Below are 15974 nucleotides of genomic sequence, written 5' to 3' on the forward strand. Positions count from 1 at the left end.
ACAGAGATTACTGCAGCACTTTTATTTTCCTTTACACAATGTTGCTGGGGCCTAATGTTCTCACTGAACAGTAGAAAACCAAAATTTGTCATTTCTTAAAGAATTGAGTACAAAAAACCTTACATAAATTAAAAGGATGAATACATTTACAGGTGTCAATGCAAACGTTCCCAACTCAAGGCAAGTAACAACCCACGGCGGTCAGGAGGGAAAACACCAGAACGGAAACTGGGTCCTAAGGCTCGGACTTTCCCACCCTGTTAGACCGGCAAGACGGAAGTGGTGACTGGTTCAAGAATCCTTGCCAGCCTCGAGAAATCCTGGAAGTCAGCTGTCGGCTAATACCCTGCACAGATCGCTGCATGGTGCTCACACAGATCCACCAGGCTGGGGATTTCTCTTCCACAGCGCGCTCTCCCCAGCCACCAAGTGACCGAGCCACATGACTAAGGACTAAATCAAGATATGCACAGGGTATTAACATATACCAAGGGAACAGTTAACTTGAATACAAGGTCAAAAATCAGCAACAAGTTCTACGATCCAGTGCTGATATTGGATACAAGCTTCAAGGACAAATTTCTTTTCAAAGGCTTATTCCAGTTTCATGAGGCTAGCATGAGGTGTGTACATTTGCCAGGGCAAATCGATACTTCAGAATCAGCTCATGCAGCAGATGCCTGGCACCTGCTCAGTCCATCTAGAAGCATTTGCGGTGCACGATGGAGGGGCCTGATTCGTCATACTCCTGCTTGCTGATCCACATCTGCTGGAAGGTGGACAGCGAGGCCAGAATGGAGCCGCCAATCCAGACGGAGTACTTGCGCTCAGGGGGGGCGATGATCTGCAGAGGAAACGGTGAATGAGAACTTGTCTGGGGTCCTACCTCCCTCCCTCAGGTGCTAGGCCTGCTCAGACTGGCGGCTGCTACTCACCTTAATCTTCATGGTGCTGGGAGCCAGGGCGGTGATCTCCTTCTGCATCCTGTCAGCAATGCCTGGGTACATGGTGGTGCCACCAGACAGCACTGTGTTGGCGTACAGGTCCTTGCGGATGTCCACGTCACACTTCATGATGGAGTTGAAGGTGGTCTCATGGATGCCACAGGACTCCATTCCTAGGGGACAGACAGAGCTCATTCACCCACTGACTTCCATGTGCCCCACCCCCTTCCAAGGTGACAAGAACCTGTGGCTCCTGCACCGTGTTCAGGACACCTACCCAGGAAGGAGGGCTGGAAAAGCGCCTCTGGACACCGGAAGCGCTCGTTGCCGATGGTGATCACCTGCCCATCAGGCAGCTCGTAGCTCTTCTCCAAGGAGGAGGAGGATGCAGCAGTGGCCATTTCCTGCTCAAAATCCAGGGCAACGTAGCACAGCTTCTCCTTAATGTCACGCACGATTTCCCGCTCAGCCGTGGTGGTGAAGCTGTAGCCTCTCTCAGTCAGGATCTTCATGAGGTAGTCTGTCAGGTCCCGGCCAGCCAGGTCCAGACGCAAGATGGCGTGGGGAAGGGCGTAGCCCTCGTAGATGGGCACTGTGTGTGTGACCCCGTCACCAGAGTCCATGACAATGCCAGTGGTGCGCCCGGATGCGTACAGGGACAGCACCGCCTGAATGGCCACGTACATGGCTGGGGTGTTGAAGGTTTCAAACATTATCTGCAGAGGGACAAAGAGAAGGACACTTTAGTGAGCGGCAGACCCGGAGTCACCCATACCCACACGCTACATGCTGCATGCCACAAATGTGATGTGTGAAGTAAAAAATAAACAAAAAAAGATCAGAACACAGGCAGAAACGCAAACAGAAACCTGGAGGCTTCAGGGAGGAAATGCCAGGAGAGGAGGAACAACAGAACCCTGGAAACACCAAAGAAACACTTGAATATCAGGAAACGAGGAGGGAAAAGAAAATGACTGGTCAGGCTCAAGGGTGGCAGAAAGAGGGCCCGGGCCTGTGACGTACCTGCGTCATCTTCTCTCTGTTAGCTTTGGGGTTCAGGGGGGCCTCGGTCAGAAGCACCGGGTGCTCCTCAGGGGCCACACGCAGTTCATTGTAGAAGGTGTGGTGCCAGATCTTCTCCATGTCGTCCCAGTTGGTGACAATGCCGTGCTCAATGGGATACTTCAGGGTCAGGATACCTCTCTTGCTCTGGGCCTCGTCACCCACGTACGAGTCCTTCTGGCCCATGCCCACCATGACGCCCTGCGAGGAGAAGAGCCCGTCATGTCTGCCCGCCCCACCCTCCTCCTCCTCCTCCTCCGCAGCGCACCCGAGGCCCAGGGGAGCTCTTTCTGCCCCTCTCGACTCACCTGGTGCCGGGGACGCCCGACGATGGAAGGGAACACGGCCCTGGGGGCGTCGTCGCCAGCAAAGCCAGCTTTGCACATGCCGGAGCCATTGTCAATGACGAGGGCGGCAATTTCCTCTTCCATTGCGATCTGTGCGGGGACACGCCACGGGGAAATCAGCGCGGCCCTCCCGCCCGAGTCACCCGGGAGGAGGAGGAGCGCGGTCGGTCCCTCCCCACCCAGTCCCAGGGCGGCCTCCGGGGCCCCGCGTAACCGTCGGCAACCGGCGGCTCACCGCCCCCCCATCCCACGCCCCGTTCCGCCGCGGAGGGGCTTGCGCACTGCGGCGGGCCCCGCCCTGCCCCCAGCGGGATGCAGCAGGCGCGGATGCAGCACCACGGCCACCCCGGCCGGGCTCCACACGGAAGCGGGGAGGCAGGCAGGGCGTCCCGGGAGAAGAGCGACCCGCAAAGGGGAGCCCCGGGCCGGGTTGTGGTTTAGTGGGTGCGGCGGGTGCGAGGGCCGCGGGGCCGCTTACCGGCGAAGGACGGGGCGACGGAGCAGCGGGAGAGGAACACGCAGCGCAGGCCGGCGGCGGAGACTGAGACCGACCGCGGCCTCCCCCGCCGCTATTTAAGCGGGAGCGGGCCGCGCGCGCGGGCGGAGGGCGCGCGCGGCCCCAGAACATGTCCATATATGGCGATCTTTCCAAAAGCCGGGCGCCCATTGGCCCGCCCGCCAGGGACACGTGGGGCCCGGGGCCCGCCCGCCCCTCGCCCGCGCCTCCGCCAACGGCCCCGCCCGCGCCGCCCCCGCGTGCTCGAGACCCGGGGCGGCGCGGGCCTGGCCTCCCGGGGGCGGGGGTGGGGGGGTGGTCTCGGCGAGGGGCTTGCGGGTGACAGGCCGGGCCCTGTCCCCGGTACTGCAGCAGGGAGGGCCCGGGCTGCGCCCCGAAACTGCCAGGTCCCAGGCGGGCCGCGCCCCGAGCTGGGGTGAGCCCCGCGGCCCCCGCCCCTCGTGAGTGCTGCGCCCCGCACACACACACACCCCTTCCCGGAAGCTTCAGTACAGATCGGGGCCTCAGCAGCGGGTGCCCGGCTGGGGAAGGGGTCCTCAGGGGGGACCCCCGGGGGGTTGCGGGGTGCGGTCATCATCGCTTCTGATCACGTGGAAGAGGGGGTCACCGGCTCCCCCATTACGGCCACGTCCGCGTTGGCCCCTGCAGCGGAGGAGGCTCGCCCCCCAACACACACACACGCACACACACACACACGCAGGCCCGGGGTTGGTTATCGCTGACCATCCTCATGCATGGTGGTGGTGGTGTGTGGGCATTGTGTCAGGCTCGTGTCTGTGGACATTCCAGGGAAACTGAGGCAGGGGAGGACTTCTAGCCCCGCCCCCGTCTTAGGCCAGCTGGGCGAGACACCCTGGATAAACTGAGGTCCGGGTGGAACTGGTTTGGGGCACGGAATGCAGGTGCCTTAGGTCCAGACTGGCGCGCTGGGGGCGGGCATCCCTTGCCATTCTCCCCGTCAGACGGCGCTGGGGTAACCTGTCAACCCTCGGCAGGGTCGCGGCGGCACCTTGCAGCGAGTGTGCTCCGCCTTGATGGTACCCGGGAGGGGAAGCTTTGGCCCTGTAGCTTCCTGCGTTTGTGTGTAAGCTTCTGGGGTTGTTCAGTGTAGCCTCAAGCAGAGGGGGCGGGGTGGAGGGGCGCGCGGCGGGCTCCCAAGGTCACAGGGCGACCAGCTCGACTCCGCAGGAAAGGGGGCGATGCCCCCCACTCACAACCCCCCTCATTCCTGCAAGAGATCAGCTCCCCGTGTGACTCAAGAGGGCCAAGCAGCCTGCCCCAGTCCACCCGCTGTCCACAGGACCCGGTCACCCTTGTCATCGGGCCTAGAGAGAGGGGCGCTGCCCCCCGAGTAGCCTGTCAAATGTGGGCGCCTCCAACGAAGGGTGCGCGCAGGGCTGCACGCCCAGAGACACCCCCACCCCGCCCCCCACCGTGACCTGGGTAGAAACCCTGAGCCTGCGCGGCCTTCCCGCAGGTGGGGGGGTCCCCAAGATGCGGTAGCACAACACTGAGACACGCAGGGACGTGCAAGTGAGTGGGAGGTTTCGGGGGCCGCCCTCGCCAGGGGCCATCTCTCGCTGCCCCTGGCTACCCAAACCCCGGCTTTCTCTCCAGAGCGCCTTTGTCTGCCTGTGTGCAGGAGGCAACCGCGCGACTCAGGGACGGCTTTGTAAGGCCGGGCTCCCCCCTGACGCCGGCGGGGGCGCCTCGTCGTCGTCCCCACACCCCAACCCCCCACCCGCCGCCGGCGATGCGCGCGGCGGGGCCCAGGTGCGGCTCAGGTGTGTGCGGTGGGGGCAGGGGCGGCGGGCGGCGCGCGGCCATATTTGGCGATTTCGACCCGTGCGCGCTCCGCCCGCAGCCGGGAGGCCCGCGGCCGCCCTGAGTCACGGGGGTTGGGGGGGACGGACGTAACGGACGAGGCGCTCCTCGCCTTATTTAGTCAAGCAGGCTACCCATTGGCCCGCGGGACAAAGGGGCGGCGGTCCCGGCCGGTGCGCGCCGGAGACCCCCTCGGCTGTGCGCCTGGGTTCAGAGACGCGGCCCTCCCCGGGGACGGCGGGGGAGGGGCATCCAGGCTTCCCAACGCCGCCGCGCACCGGATGGAGGAAGGGAGCGAGGGGCTGTGTGTGTGAGTGTGTGCGCGCGCGCTGTGATTTTTTTTTTTTTTTTTGTCTTTTCTGCTTTGCAACCGGACTGCGTGAGGCCTCACCCAAGGTCAGGTCCCGGCCCAGCTCGACTGCTGCGGAAGTTGGCGGCCCCACCCCTCTCGGAGCTGGACTGGAGAACGCCTGCCTTCCGTGTGAGCCTGCAGGCCAGCTGGGGCAGCGATTGCTGAGCGGCCAGAAGTGGGCGTGTCCTCTCGTTGTAAAGAGAGACTCAGGCTAGAGAAATGACAGGAATTTTTCTTTTTTCTTTTTTTTCCTGTGCTGGCTTTGGTCAGTTTTTTATTGTGACCTCGATGCTTATTTCACAGTCTGGTCGTTTTCATGGATGAAAAAAAAACAGCAGTTCCAAGGGGCGAGGAGTTAGGAGATTTAATGCATGCTGCCCCCACCCTGAAGCCCTCCCATGTGTCTTTTGTTTTGTTTTGTTTTGCAACCTGTCAGTCCCTTCTCCCCGCGGACATTTTGGATACTCCTTGAACTTGTGGTCACCTCTGTGCCTGGTACCTCGGTCCTCCAGCAGTGCTCCACCCACCTTGGGTACTGTACGCTTCCTCCTAACAGGCTGCCTTGTTAGGCAAACGGAACAAGAAATTTGGCCCTGGGCCTCCATGCTCGGTCTCTGCTATTTCTGCCATCGGGGATGTCAGCCTAACCCTGAAGCAGAAGAGACCGAATAAGCCGTGAGATTCAGGTCAGGTTTGGAATGTAAGTACCAAGGTTAACCTTTCAGGTGAGGGCGGGCTGCCGCGCGGTAGGATGCTGACCTTAAATGGTAATGGGCGAACTCCTCTGCTGTCTTTGAGCCGGGTCTCTAAGTCCAAAAACCGTAATAAAAAGCAGAACGTCAGAGCCCGAGGAAATGCAAACCTAAACACCGCCACGCTGCTCACTTCCTTGTCCTAGGCCTCTGCAGACGCACCAAACGCACCAAATGCAAGTGGGTGTTGCTTGTCCGTCCAGCGCCAGGACGCACAGGCCTGGCCCTGTCGCTGAAGGAGGCTCTAAAACTGAGCGTGAGACCCGGGCAGTCTCCGGTGGCAGAGCAGTGAGCCAGAACTCGGGGCGCACGCACGCGCGGCAGCCGTGGAGGTCAAGGATCTGCAGGGCATCACGGACCCCCACCACACGAAACAGCATGTTGGCCAACTGCGAGCCTGCCCCTCCCCCTCCAGGGAAGGCATCTGCCCAGTGCACAACTGCTCCAAGATGCCCCCGGGTAGTCCCTTTTCACTCAGTGACCCCACGTGTCAGACCCGAGGCTAGACATAGACAGGACTGCCCGCCTGTGCCTTGGCCTGCTCTCAAGGATACACTCACTCCTGGCCAGCTGAGGCCCCAAGGAGACTAATTCATACACACACACACACACACACACACACACACACACACACACACGCTGCACGGGTGTGGTGGCCCACCCCTTGATGCCATCACTCCAGCAGCACAGGCAGGGCCTATCTCGGTGAGTTCAAGGCCAGCCTGGCCCACACAGTGAGTTCCAAGACAGGCAAGGCTACACAGAGAAACCCTGTCTCGGGAAAGAGAGACGATGGCTCTCCCCCAAGGGCCTTGCTCCTTTCGGGGCCACAAATTAGCCCAGGCGTCTCGTCGTCGCTGTGCTGATGTGGCCTGTGGTGTGGTGGTGAGTGGTGTTGGGAGAGTGTGCCGAGACACCTCCCCAGAGCCCAGCACATCCTAAAGCTGACACACACACACACACACACACACACCGCAGTTCCTACTCTCAGCGCTCTGACTTAACTCATTTGTCTGAGCCTGCTTCAGGCTCAGCTGCAAACTGGGCCCCACAGTGAGGTCTGTGTGTCCCCATTCTCTCTCGATGGGGCTCTTGTGTGGTTCAGCCTTCAGCTCCATCGTTGCTCACTGAGCCTCGGCTTCTGACCACTGCTTGCTTGGCTTCCAACCTCCGCCCCTAAGTTAACTGACTGCCCCCCACCATAGGCCGGCGACCTGAGGCTTCCAAGTTACACCCAGTGAGTAGCCTCAGAAGCCCCGTCCTCAGGTGGAGGGAGGGGGAGGGGTTCCCCAGCCCTGGAGAAGGAGGCAGAGGTGGGCAGGGCCCGGGCAACCAAGAAAATGGGGCGGATTCCGTTTCAGCCCCCACCCTGACCTCACGCTGCAGGGATTGGAGCTCCGGGAGGGGCAGGAATCCCGTTCTCCATTCCCTCCCGGTTCATCAGCTCTGGTGACCCCAGATAGACTGAGAGGGCTGCAGGGGACAGGACAGGTTAGCCTCGCCACCACACCTCCCGCTCTGGCAGCTGGCTTGCAGGGAGTAGCCTGCAGAGCTAGTCTGGGTCAGGGCTGGCTTCCACCCTCCGGAGGCTGGGCTCGGCGCCTGACTAGGGGGCGGGTCGGGGCCGGACAAAAGGGCGGAAAGCTGCTGATCTGAACGTACTGTGCCTCGCCGCTGTCCACCTGCTGCAGCGGCTTGCGCACAAAAGCAGGTGGGCGGAGGGGTGGCTGGAGTTTCTGCAGGACGCTCAGAAGGGACACTCTGACCCTGCGATTGCCCTCCCTGGGGGTGCGGGGGGAGGCGTGACCTGGGCGGGGCCCCGTGGGAGTGTGCTCTGCTGGGCGTGGGAAACCTGCCCACTGAGATACCCAGCTTGCACTCGCAGGCCAAGTCCAGTGTCTGAGCCACTACGATGGAGGGCGGAGCTGCCCAGCTGCTAGCCTCTCGCTACCCGCATCCTCGGAGCCAGTCCGCACTCTCCCCTTCCGTCTTCGGGGTCAGCACTGGCATCGCGCGGAGAAACCAGTCTTCAGAGGGCGCAAGGGACCTAGGGAGGAAAACCAGTGGGGCGGATGGATGGATGGTCGTGGGGGGGGGTGCGGAAAGGCTGTCTCAAACACCAAGTCCTGGGAAGCCTGACCCGCGCCCCAAACTGCAGGCTGGAGGAAAGCGAGGCACTGCCCGGGCTTCGCCTCCCCTTCCTGAGACCGCCCCGCGCTCGAGCTTGGAGTCCAGGCCCCAGCAGAGGGCGCCCCGGGCACGGGCCATGCGGAAGGCGGGTCTGGCTGGCTCGTGTCATTCCCGTGGGGACCGCCAGGGGGGTGGGGTTCCGCTACTGACACTGGGAGGGGTGCAGCTCACCTGCGGTTCCAAGTCATCCCCACCTCCAAGGCGAGAAGGACCCCGAAGCCAGGAACCACGCAGGGCTGGGCTCGCCCACCGCTGAGTCATCCGTGCCAGCGGAACCAAGGCAGGGTTGCGGCCAAGCAAGCGGGTGACCTCAGCTGGTGCTGACGCACGCACGGGAGGAGGTGGGGCTGGGACAGCCAGCGCCCAGAACAGAGGAGAAAAGAAAGAACAGATGGGACTCACTGCCAGATAGGACCAGCCCCTCGGATATCTGGGAGCAGACGCACACTCAGGGACCCCCAAAGCAACGCGCCCCGTGACCTGGGGTGTCTATTCACTAGCGGGAGAGGTGGGAGAGGTGTGCTCCCGACTGCCTCGCCTTGTACTCCCTGGGTGTCACCGGGTCTCACTGTCACTCACTGAGCCACCTAACAGCCACCATTTCTCAGAAAAGAAAAGCAAGCGTGATTCACAGTAGACGAGGGTGTGCGGGTCACGGAGCCGGATGTGGTCTGGAGTAGAGGTTTAGGACTCCGAGCAGGGCCCCCTCCACACACACCTGATCTCCTCCCCACTGAGTCAAAGGTTTTTAGTTTTTTCTTCCTCCTCTTTATCTTGAGTGTTTGCCGAAATATGTAGCCGCTCCGCGGACCAGGCTGGCCTCAAAGTCACAGAGAGCATTGCGGTTTGCGTCGTTGTCTGTTTGTTGTTGGTGTTTGTTTTTTCGAGGCCGGGCTTCTCTGTGTAGCCTTGGCTGTCCTGGAACTCAGAGATCCACCCGCCTCTGCTGAGATTAAAGGTCAGCACCATCTTTGCCTCATGGTCTTTTTTTTTTTTTCCAGACAGAGTTTCTCTGTTTAACATTCCTGGCTGTCCTGTCCTGGAACTCACTCTGTAGGGTCAGTCTCGTTGTCTTTTTTAACAATAACTTGTTTATTTGTATTTTATGTACATTAGTGTTTTGACCCATTGTATGTCTGTGTGAGGTTACAGACAGTTGTGAGCCACCGCCATGTGGGTGCTGGGAATTGAACCCTGGACCTCTGGAAGAGCAGCCAGTGCTCTTTTAACTTCTGAGCCATCTCTCCAGCCCTCTCATTGTCTTTTTTATTTTATATTTTGGTTTTTTGAGACGGGGTTTCTCTGTATTGTTTTGGACACTGGCCCCTCTCACTGTCTTCTTAATGGCATGAGTATGTGAATGTTTCCTTGACTTATAGTCATTTGGTGGAATTTTTCATTTTTAAAACGCCATTTGTGGAGCCGGGCGTTGGTGGCGCACGCCTTTATTCCCAGCACTCGGGAGGCAGAGGCAGGCGGATCTCTGTGAGTTCGAGGCCAGCCTGGTCTACAAGAGTGAGTTCCAGGACAGCCTCCAAAACAATACAGAGAAACCCTGTCTCAAATAAATAAATAAGTAAAAGCTATTTGTGTGTGTGTGTTTGATATGAATGCAGGCACTATTGGGGGCTAGAATAGGATATTGAATCCCCTGGAGCTGGAGTTACAAGCTACTGTGAGCTGTCATGTGGGTTCTGGGAACTGGACTTGGAACTGCTGGGAGATCAGCCAGCACCCCCAACAGCTGATCCTGTCCTGGAACTCACTTTGTAGACCAGGTTGCCCTCAAACTCAAGAGATCCACCTGCCTCTGCCTCCCGAGTGCTGGGATTAAAGGCGTGCGCCACCACCACGTGGCAGATATCACTGTTTTAAAACACCTTTTAGAAACAGCTTGCTGTTCTGTCTCGTTATTTCTGAGGCATTTTACAAGTTGGCCCAGGCACGATGCCCCTGCATTTTATCCTGCTTCACGGCATCGATCAAGAAACAATTCTGAGCCGGGCGTTGGTGGCGCACGCCTTTATTCCCAGCACTCGGGAGGCAGAGGCAGGCGGATCACTGTGAGTTCGAGACCAGCCTGGTCTACAGAGTGAGTTCCAGGACAGCCTCCAAAGCCACAGGGAAACCCTGTCTCGAAAAACAAAACAAAAAAAAAAAAAAAAAAAAAGAAACGATTCTGCCAGTTGGTGGTGGCACACGCCTTTAATCCCAGCACTTGGGAGGCAGAGGCAGGCGGATCTCTGTGAGTTCGAGGCCAGGTGGACCGACAGCCTCCAAAACAATACAGAGCAACCCTGTCTCGTAAAACAAAACAAAACAACAACAACAACAAAAAACCCAAACTGATTCTATGGTAATCTGCTGTCTTACGGTTTCCATTGCAGTGAAGAGACACCACCTCGAGAGGAAGACATTTCATTGAGGTGGTAGCTTACAGCTTCAGAGGTTCAGTCCATTACCATCGTGGTGAGACACGGCGGCATTTTGCAGACAGACTTGGCGCTGGAGAAGGAGCCGATACACGTTGGGGTGCAGACAACAGGAAGCAGACTGAAACCTTGAATGTGGCTTGAGCACATATGAGACCTCAAAGCCCGCCCGCCCCCTCCCCCCCACAGTGACACACTTCCTCCTACAAGGCCACACCTCCTAATAGTGCCACTCCCCTTTGGGGGCCATTTTTATCCATTAATAATTCTAGAGCATTTTTTTGTAGGTCTAACCCAGGATCTTACATTGTGGGTTTTTTTTTTGTCATAAACACTCATACTTTTAATTTCCAAGACCTCTCATTCTGTGACTACTCATAAAATTAACTATGAGACTGTAGCCCGTGCCAGGAGCGGACAGATGACTCAGCAGCTTCCAGAGGACCCAAGTTTGATTTCAGTCATTCACCCTGAGAGGCTTACAACTACCTGTTACGGCAGCTCCGGAACGGCTGATGCCCAATTCTGGCTCAGATATCACCACACCTGTTGCACACGCATACAAGAGTGTTTCTTTTTTTTCATTTTTCAAGACAGGGTTTCTATGTGTAACAGCTCTGGGTGCCCTGCTATCCTAGAACTTGCTTTGTAGATCAGGGCTGGCCTTGTGGAACTCACTCTGTAGACCAGGCTAACCTAAAACTCATAGAGATCCTCCTGCCTCTGCCTCCCAAGTGTGCCCGGCTTCTCTGTGAGTTCTTAATTAATGACTATTAATGACTGATGTGGGAGGACCCAGCCCACGGTGGGTGGAGCCACATTGCCTGGGGGTCCTAGGTGATAAAAGAAAGCAGGTACAACAAGCCCTCCATGGCTCCTGGTTTATTTCCTGCCTCCAGGCTTCTGCCTTGATTTCCCTGGACGGTGGGCTATGGGATGAAAGAAGAAATAAACCCCTTCCTCCCCGAGTTGCTTTTGGTCAGAGTTTACCACAGCAGTAGAAACCCTAACGAAAACAAGGAGGTTGTAGCAGTGTGTACCTGTTATCCCAGCACTTGGGAAGCAGAAATAGGGAGGGACCTCCCAGTGTAGCTGAGTCAGTGAGTTCCAGGTGAGAGGCCCAGTCTCAAAGGGTAAGGTAGGGGCTCCAGGAGGGAAAGGCATTACCGTGAAAATGTGTTGACTTGAGTTCCGTCCTCGGAACCCTTGCAAAGGTGGGAGGAGAGAATTCACCGCACACACATGATAAATAAATAAGTAAATAAATAATTTAAAAGGGAGGATGGACAGCAACTGAAAGGCACCCTGTGTCAACTTTTGACGTATTCATACATCCACGCACACTCAAAAGATGCATACTCACACACACACACACACACACACACACACACACTACCGGTACCTGGGACTGACCTGAGGAGGGTCTAGTTCATGGAGAGCAAGCTGAGTTCTGCAGGCAGTTGTGGCTGTGTCTCCCGGCACAGCTGGGCCTTTGTGTCCACAGAAATGGCAAGATCTCAGAGATGAAGGCTGGGTTGAGGCTGCCTTCACCCCTAGTGTTGGGGGCTCCCACTGTCTGCACACAGGTATCCGTTTCCTAGGTCCTCAGCGAGTCCCACACATCCAGGGACCCAGGTGCAGGCGCTTCATGAGTGCTCCCTGCCCTGAGGTATGAGTGGGGAAGAGGACCCAGCGGTCACACGTGTGTTTGTGACACCCTCTGCTCTGCCCTCACGTCCCTCTTGGAGACTCTTGGCCTTGCTGGAGCCTTGGGATCTGCTGAGGTGACAGAGTCCTCCGGCCCTCCCCTCCCTTGTCTTAGCTTGCTTGCGAGACGTCACCACTTTGTGGATTTTTCCCCCTTTTGGTTTTCGAGACAGGGTTTCTCTGTATTGTTTTGGAGGCTGTCCTGGAACTCGCTCTGTAGACCAGGCTGGTCTCGAACTCACAGAGATCCGCCTGCCTCTGACTCCTGAGTGCTGGGATTAAAGGCGTGCACCACCAACGCCCGGCCCAGGCCATGTTTTACATGCCTGTAATTTCAACCCTGCAGAGTAGAGGCCACCCTATGCAACACGGGGAAATCTGTCTTAAAGCAGTGAAAAAGGAGGGGCCATGCATTTGAAAGAGCAGAGGGTGGTACTTGGAAGGGGTTGAAGGGTGGCAAAGGAAGCAGGAAACAATGTGATTATATTACACTCTCAAAAGTAAAAAATAAAAACAGGGCTGGAGAGATGGTTCAGAAGTTAAGAGCACTGACTGCTCTTCCAGGGGTCCTGAGTTCAATTCCCAGCAACCACATGGTGGCTCACAACCATCTGTAATGAGATCTGGCGCCCTCTTCTGGCCTGCAGGGATACATGTAGGCAGAACACTGTGTATGTAATAAAGAAATCTTTGGTTGCACACACCTTTAATCCCAGCACTCGGGAGTCAGAGGCAGGCGGATCTCTGTGAGTTCGAGGCCAGCCTGGTCTACCGAGCGAGTTCCAGGACAGCCTCCAAAGCCACAGAGAAACCCTGTCTCGAAAAACCACAAAAAAAAAGAAACCCCCTCCCCATGATCTTCTTTCTGACAGGACCTCCCCCCGCCCCGCCCCGACCTCCCCGTGGGGCAGAGCCTGTTACCCTAAACCAGGTCTGCAGGCCTCAGTAAATGGAGCTGGGCCGAGAAAGTGACGCGCGGCCCCTCCCCCTCCGCCGTGTGTAAGCGGAACCGCGCACTGAGAGCCGAGCATGAAAAATTGATTCAAGAGCCCAGGGAGGAGGGCACAGCAGGAGGCGCGGCTTGGGCCTAGGCCAAGCCGGGCCCTGGGCAGGAGCAGGCGCCCTGCCCAAGGACACCGAGGTGTGGCGTGTGGGGTCGTGTTGGGCAGCCACTTGGGTACCTGCCCTCCTTGCAGGGGCAAGTTAGCCTGGGAGATGTCGGTGGGGCAGAGGGCTCAACCGCAGCAGCAGCAGCAGCCGAGGGGCGGGGCTGGGAGCATCCCGGGAAGGGTGAAGTCCTGGGGTTTCCTGGTTTCCCCGGAGGGGCCGTTGGAAGGTCACCCTGGGCCACGGGTCTCCCCGGCTGTTTCCCAGCTTCCAGGGCTCCAGGCCGTCCAGGGGAAAACAACCCATTCCTGTACCGACAGGCTCGCACTGCCAACACCAGAGCTGCTGGGCACCCAGCCTGGCCTGGCCCACGTGCTGGTTGCCATGGCAGCAGGCAGCATGCTGGCAGGAGCCCCAGGTTGGGCTAATCTAGATGGGGGTGGAGGGTTATCCCGAGTTCTGGGGTACTGTTGACAGTACTGGGGGCCTGCTTGGGGGACACGGCGAAGAGGCCCTTAGTGTCCAGGAAGGACCCGTCCCCCAGCACTCGGAGAAAGGTTTCCTTAGAACGAGGAGTGTGGTGAACACCTTGAGTCTGGGGGCCCTCAGGGCACTCTATTCCCCTGCCCCCAGCTGATCTCTTACTGAGAAGGGCATCAACTCGGACCCTAACTTTGCCACAGCCAGACTAACAGCTGAGCCGACCCTTGCCTTTCAGGCCCAGCTGCGGTTAGAATGGCCCCTGCTGGGTCCAGAGTGGGCAGGGGCGTTGCTCACCTAAACGGCGGCCTCTGAGTCCATCCATCAAAGGTGCCCCTCCCCCAAGACACACCTGTTGAAGTTGGCGCATCAGGCGGCCTGGCATCTGCGCCCAGACCTGGGGCAGCAGCACTGGGACAGCTATGCTTTGGGCATACCATCTCCCCCTCTGGTTCAGGGCGGATCGATGGGGTCCTAGAGGGGATGTCCCAAGGGTGCAGCCTGGAGAGGCCACAGTGGCAGACACATATGTGAACCCGAGACTAAGAGGCTTGCACGCTGGGCAGCGGTGGCGCACACCTTTAATCCCAGCACTCGGGAGGCAGAGGCAGGTGGATCTCTGAGTTCAAGGCCAGCCTGGTCTACAGAGCGAGTTATAGGACAGCCAGGGCTACACACAGAGAAACCCTGTCTTTTTGTTTTTTTTTGTTTTGTTTTGTTTTGTTTTTGTTTTTGTTTTTTCGAGACAGGGTTTCTCTGTGGCTTTGGAGGCTGTCCTGGAACTAGCTCTTGTAGACCAGCCTGGCCTCGAACTCACAGAGATCCGCCTGCCTCTGCCTCCCGAGTGCTGGGATTAAAGGCGTGCGCCACCAACGCCCGGCTGAGAAACCCTGTCTCAAAAACAACAACAACAACAACAAAAAAAGGTGTGCATTGGGGCCAGAGAGACGGCTTAGTGATTAAGATCACCGGCTGCTCTTCCAAAGAATGCAAGTTCAATTCCCAGCACCCACATGGCAGCTCTCTGTGAGTTTGAGACCAGCCTGCTCTGCAAGAGCTAGTTCCTGGACAGCCTCCAAAGCCACAGAGAAACCCTGTCTTGAAAAACCAGAAAAAAAAAAAGAAAGGAAGGAAGAAAGCTACCTCCGTCCGAGGAGCTCTTACTCACACACCCTGGAGCCCAGCAGGCCCCTCATATCACACAACCGTCAATGCCGACAGCTCTGCTCCATCTGGGGCTGTTGGGGGGAGTGTCCCAAAGTTGAATAGACACCTACACTTCTGGCTCTATTACCAAGAGACTGTCCAGAGCCAGGCCACTTAGTGCCTGGCGGCCAGGCCTCCCCCCGCTAGGTACCTGATGCCGGGGAATCTCGCCAGCACCAGTCAAGCTAATGAAGCCGTTATGCCAATCAGAGGGACCAGACACCCAGGGCTCTTCTGCAGCCTGGCTAGCTGGGGCTAGGGCGCATCGTGGGCACAGCCGGCTCTCAGGCCTTCCCCTCTCACGGACAAACCTAACTAGCACCTTGGGACCTGATGGATGGGAGAGACTGCTCCAAGCCAGGGACGCTCCTCAGTGTGGAAACCAGCATGGTAACTGGGGGCTTTTGCATGGGCGTCATGCTACCCCGGACTACCTGTAGGGCGGTACTAGGCACACAGCCCAGTCACACTTTCAGTGGGTGCCTTGTGCATGTGTGTGGGCCACAGAGGGGAGGGGGGACAGAGCAGGAAGAGAGCTGAAACCGGTGGGGTTAGCGCTTGGCAACCAGTCAGGAATCCTACCCTGCGCCCCCTGTTGAGGACGGCCCCCTTACTTCCTCAGGCATTGCATTGAGCTACCTCACCCTCCGCGTGCTCCTCAGACAGACGCCTGTGCCTGTCTGCCTCTGTGTCAGTCCCCGACCGCAGCCACGTGAGGCTGGAGGGTCCAGGAGGATGACAGGGCTGGGGCCCTGACTGAGAGTGCTCCACGTCCTCCTATTGCTGCCCCCCCCCCAGGAAGGCCTTCGCACCCTGTCCCGGGCTTTCCAGTCCACCGAAGTCACACAGTTATGAGTGGGAAGACGCCACTTCTGGCTCAGGCCCAGGACGGGCAGCTCCAGTTTCCCACTTGGCTCTGGTCCCCTGAGGCAGGTGCCGCACACAGGAAAGCAGGGTAAAACCGGGCAGGCCCACTGAAGCCCTCTATAAGCTTCCTCTGGGACTCAGGATGGAGAGGGTACAGCAGCCAGGTGTGGCCATGTACGGCCAACTT

General features: G+C 58.3%; 1 protein-coding gene and 1 long non-coding RNA gene across 3 annotated transcripts; both read right to left on the reverse strand.

Annotated features, from left to right (window-relative positions):
- Positions 1 to 7: 7 nt before the first annotated feature.
- Actg1 (actin gamma 1) lies at positions 8 to 2962 on the reverse strand. The gene is made up of 6 exons (XM_040750170.1): positions 2832 to 2962; positions 2315 to 2443; positions 1968 to 2207; positions 1222 to 1660; positions 936 to 1117; positions 8 to 844 (listed from the first exon to the last, which is right to left on the reverse strand). The coding sequence occupies exons 2-6, from the start codon at positions 2435 to 2437 to the stop codon at positions 701 to 703; spliced, it is 1128 nt and encodes a 375-aa protein (XP_040606104.1). The 5' UTR covers positions 2438 to 2443; positions 2832 to 2962; the 3' UTR covers positions 8 to 700.
- A 2049-nt stretch (positions 2963 to 5011) lies between these two features.
- LOC110340862 lies at positions 5012 to 9143 on the reverse strand. Of its 2 annotated transcripts, XR_005878571.1 has the most exons (3): positions 8160 to 8299; positions 5806 to 7845; positions 5012 to 5695 (listed from the first exon to the last, which is right to left on the reverse strand). It is a non-coding gene; the product is annotated as an uncharacterized LOC110340862 (long non-coding RNA). The 2 variants fall into 2 exon arrangements; XR_002382690.2 differs by having other exon boundaries at positions 5012 to 7845; positions 8160 to 9143.
- Positions 9144 to 15974: the final 6831 nt, after the last annotated feature.

Source organism: Mesocricetus auratus, unplaced genomic scaffold, assembly GCF_017639785.1.
Source record: "Mesocricetus auratus isolate SY011 unplaced genomic scaffold, BCM_Maur_2.0 Super-Scaffold_100007, whole genome shotgun sequence".
NCBI lineage: Eukaryota > Metazoa > Chordata > Mammalia > Rodentia > Cricetidae > Mesocricetus > Mesocricetus auratus.

Excerpts from the sequence above, each read along its gene's own strand:
- Actg1 (XM_040750170.1), bottom strand. The coding sequence starts at position 2,437 with ATGGAAGAGGAAATTGCCGCCCTCGTCATTGACAATGGCTCCGGCATG. Across the intron at positions 1,661-1,967 it reads ACAGAGAGAAGATGACGCAG|ATAATGTTTGAAACCTTCAA; the intron begins GTACGTCACAGG and ends GTCCCTCTGCAG. Across the intron at positions 1,118-1,221 it reads TTTCCAGCCCTCCTTCCTGG|GAATGGAGTCCTGTGGCATC; the intron begins GTAGGTGTCCTG and ends TCTGTCCCCTAG.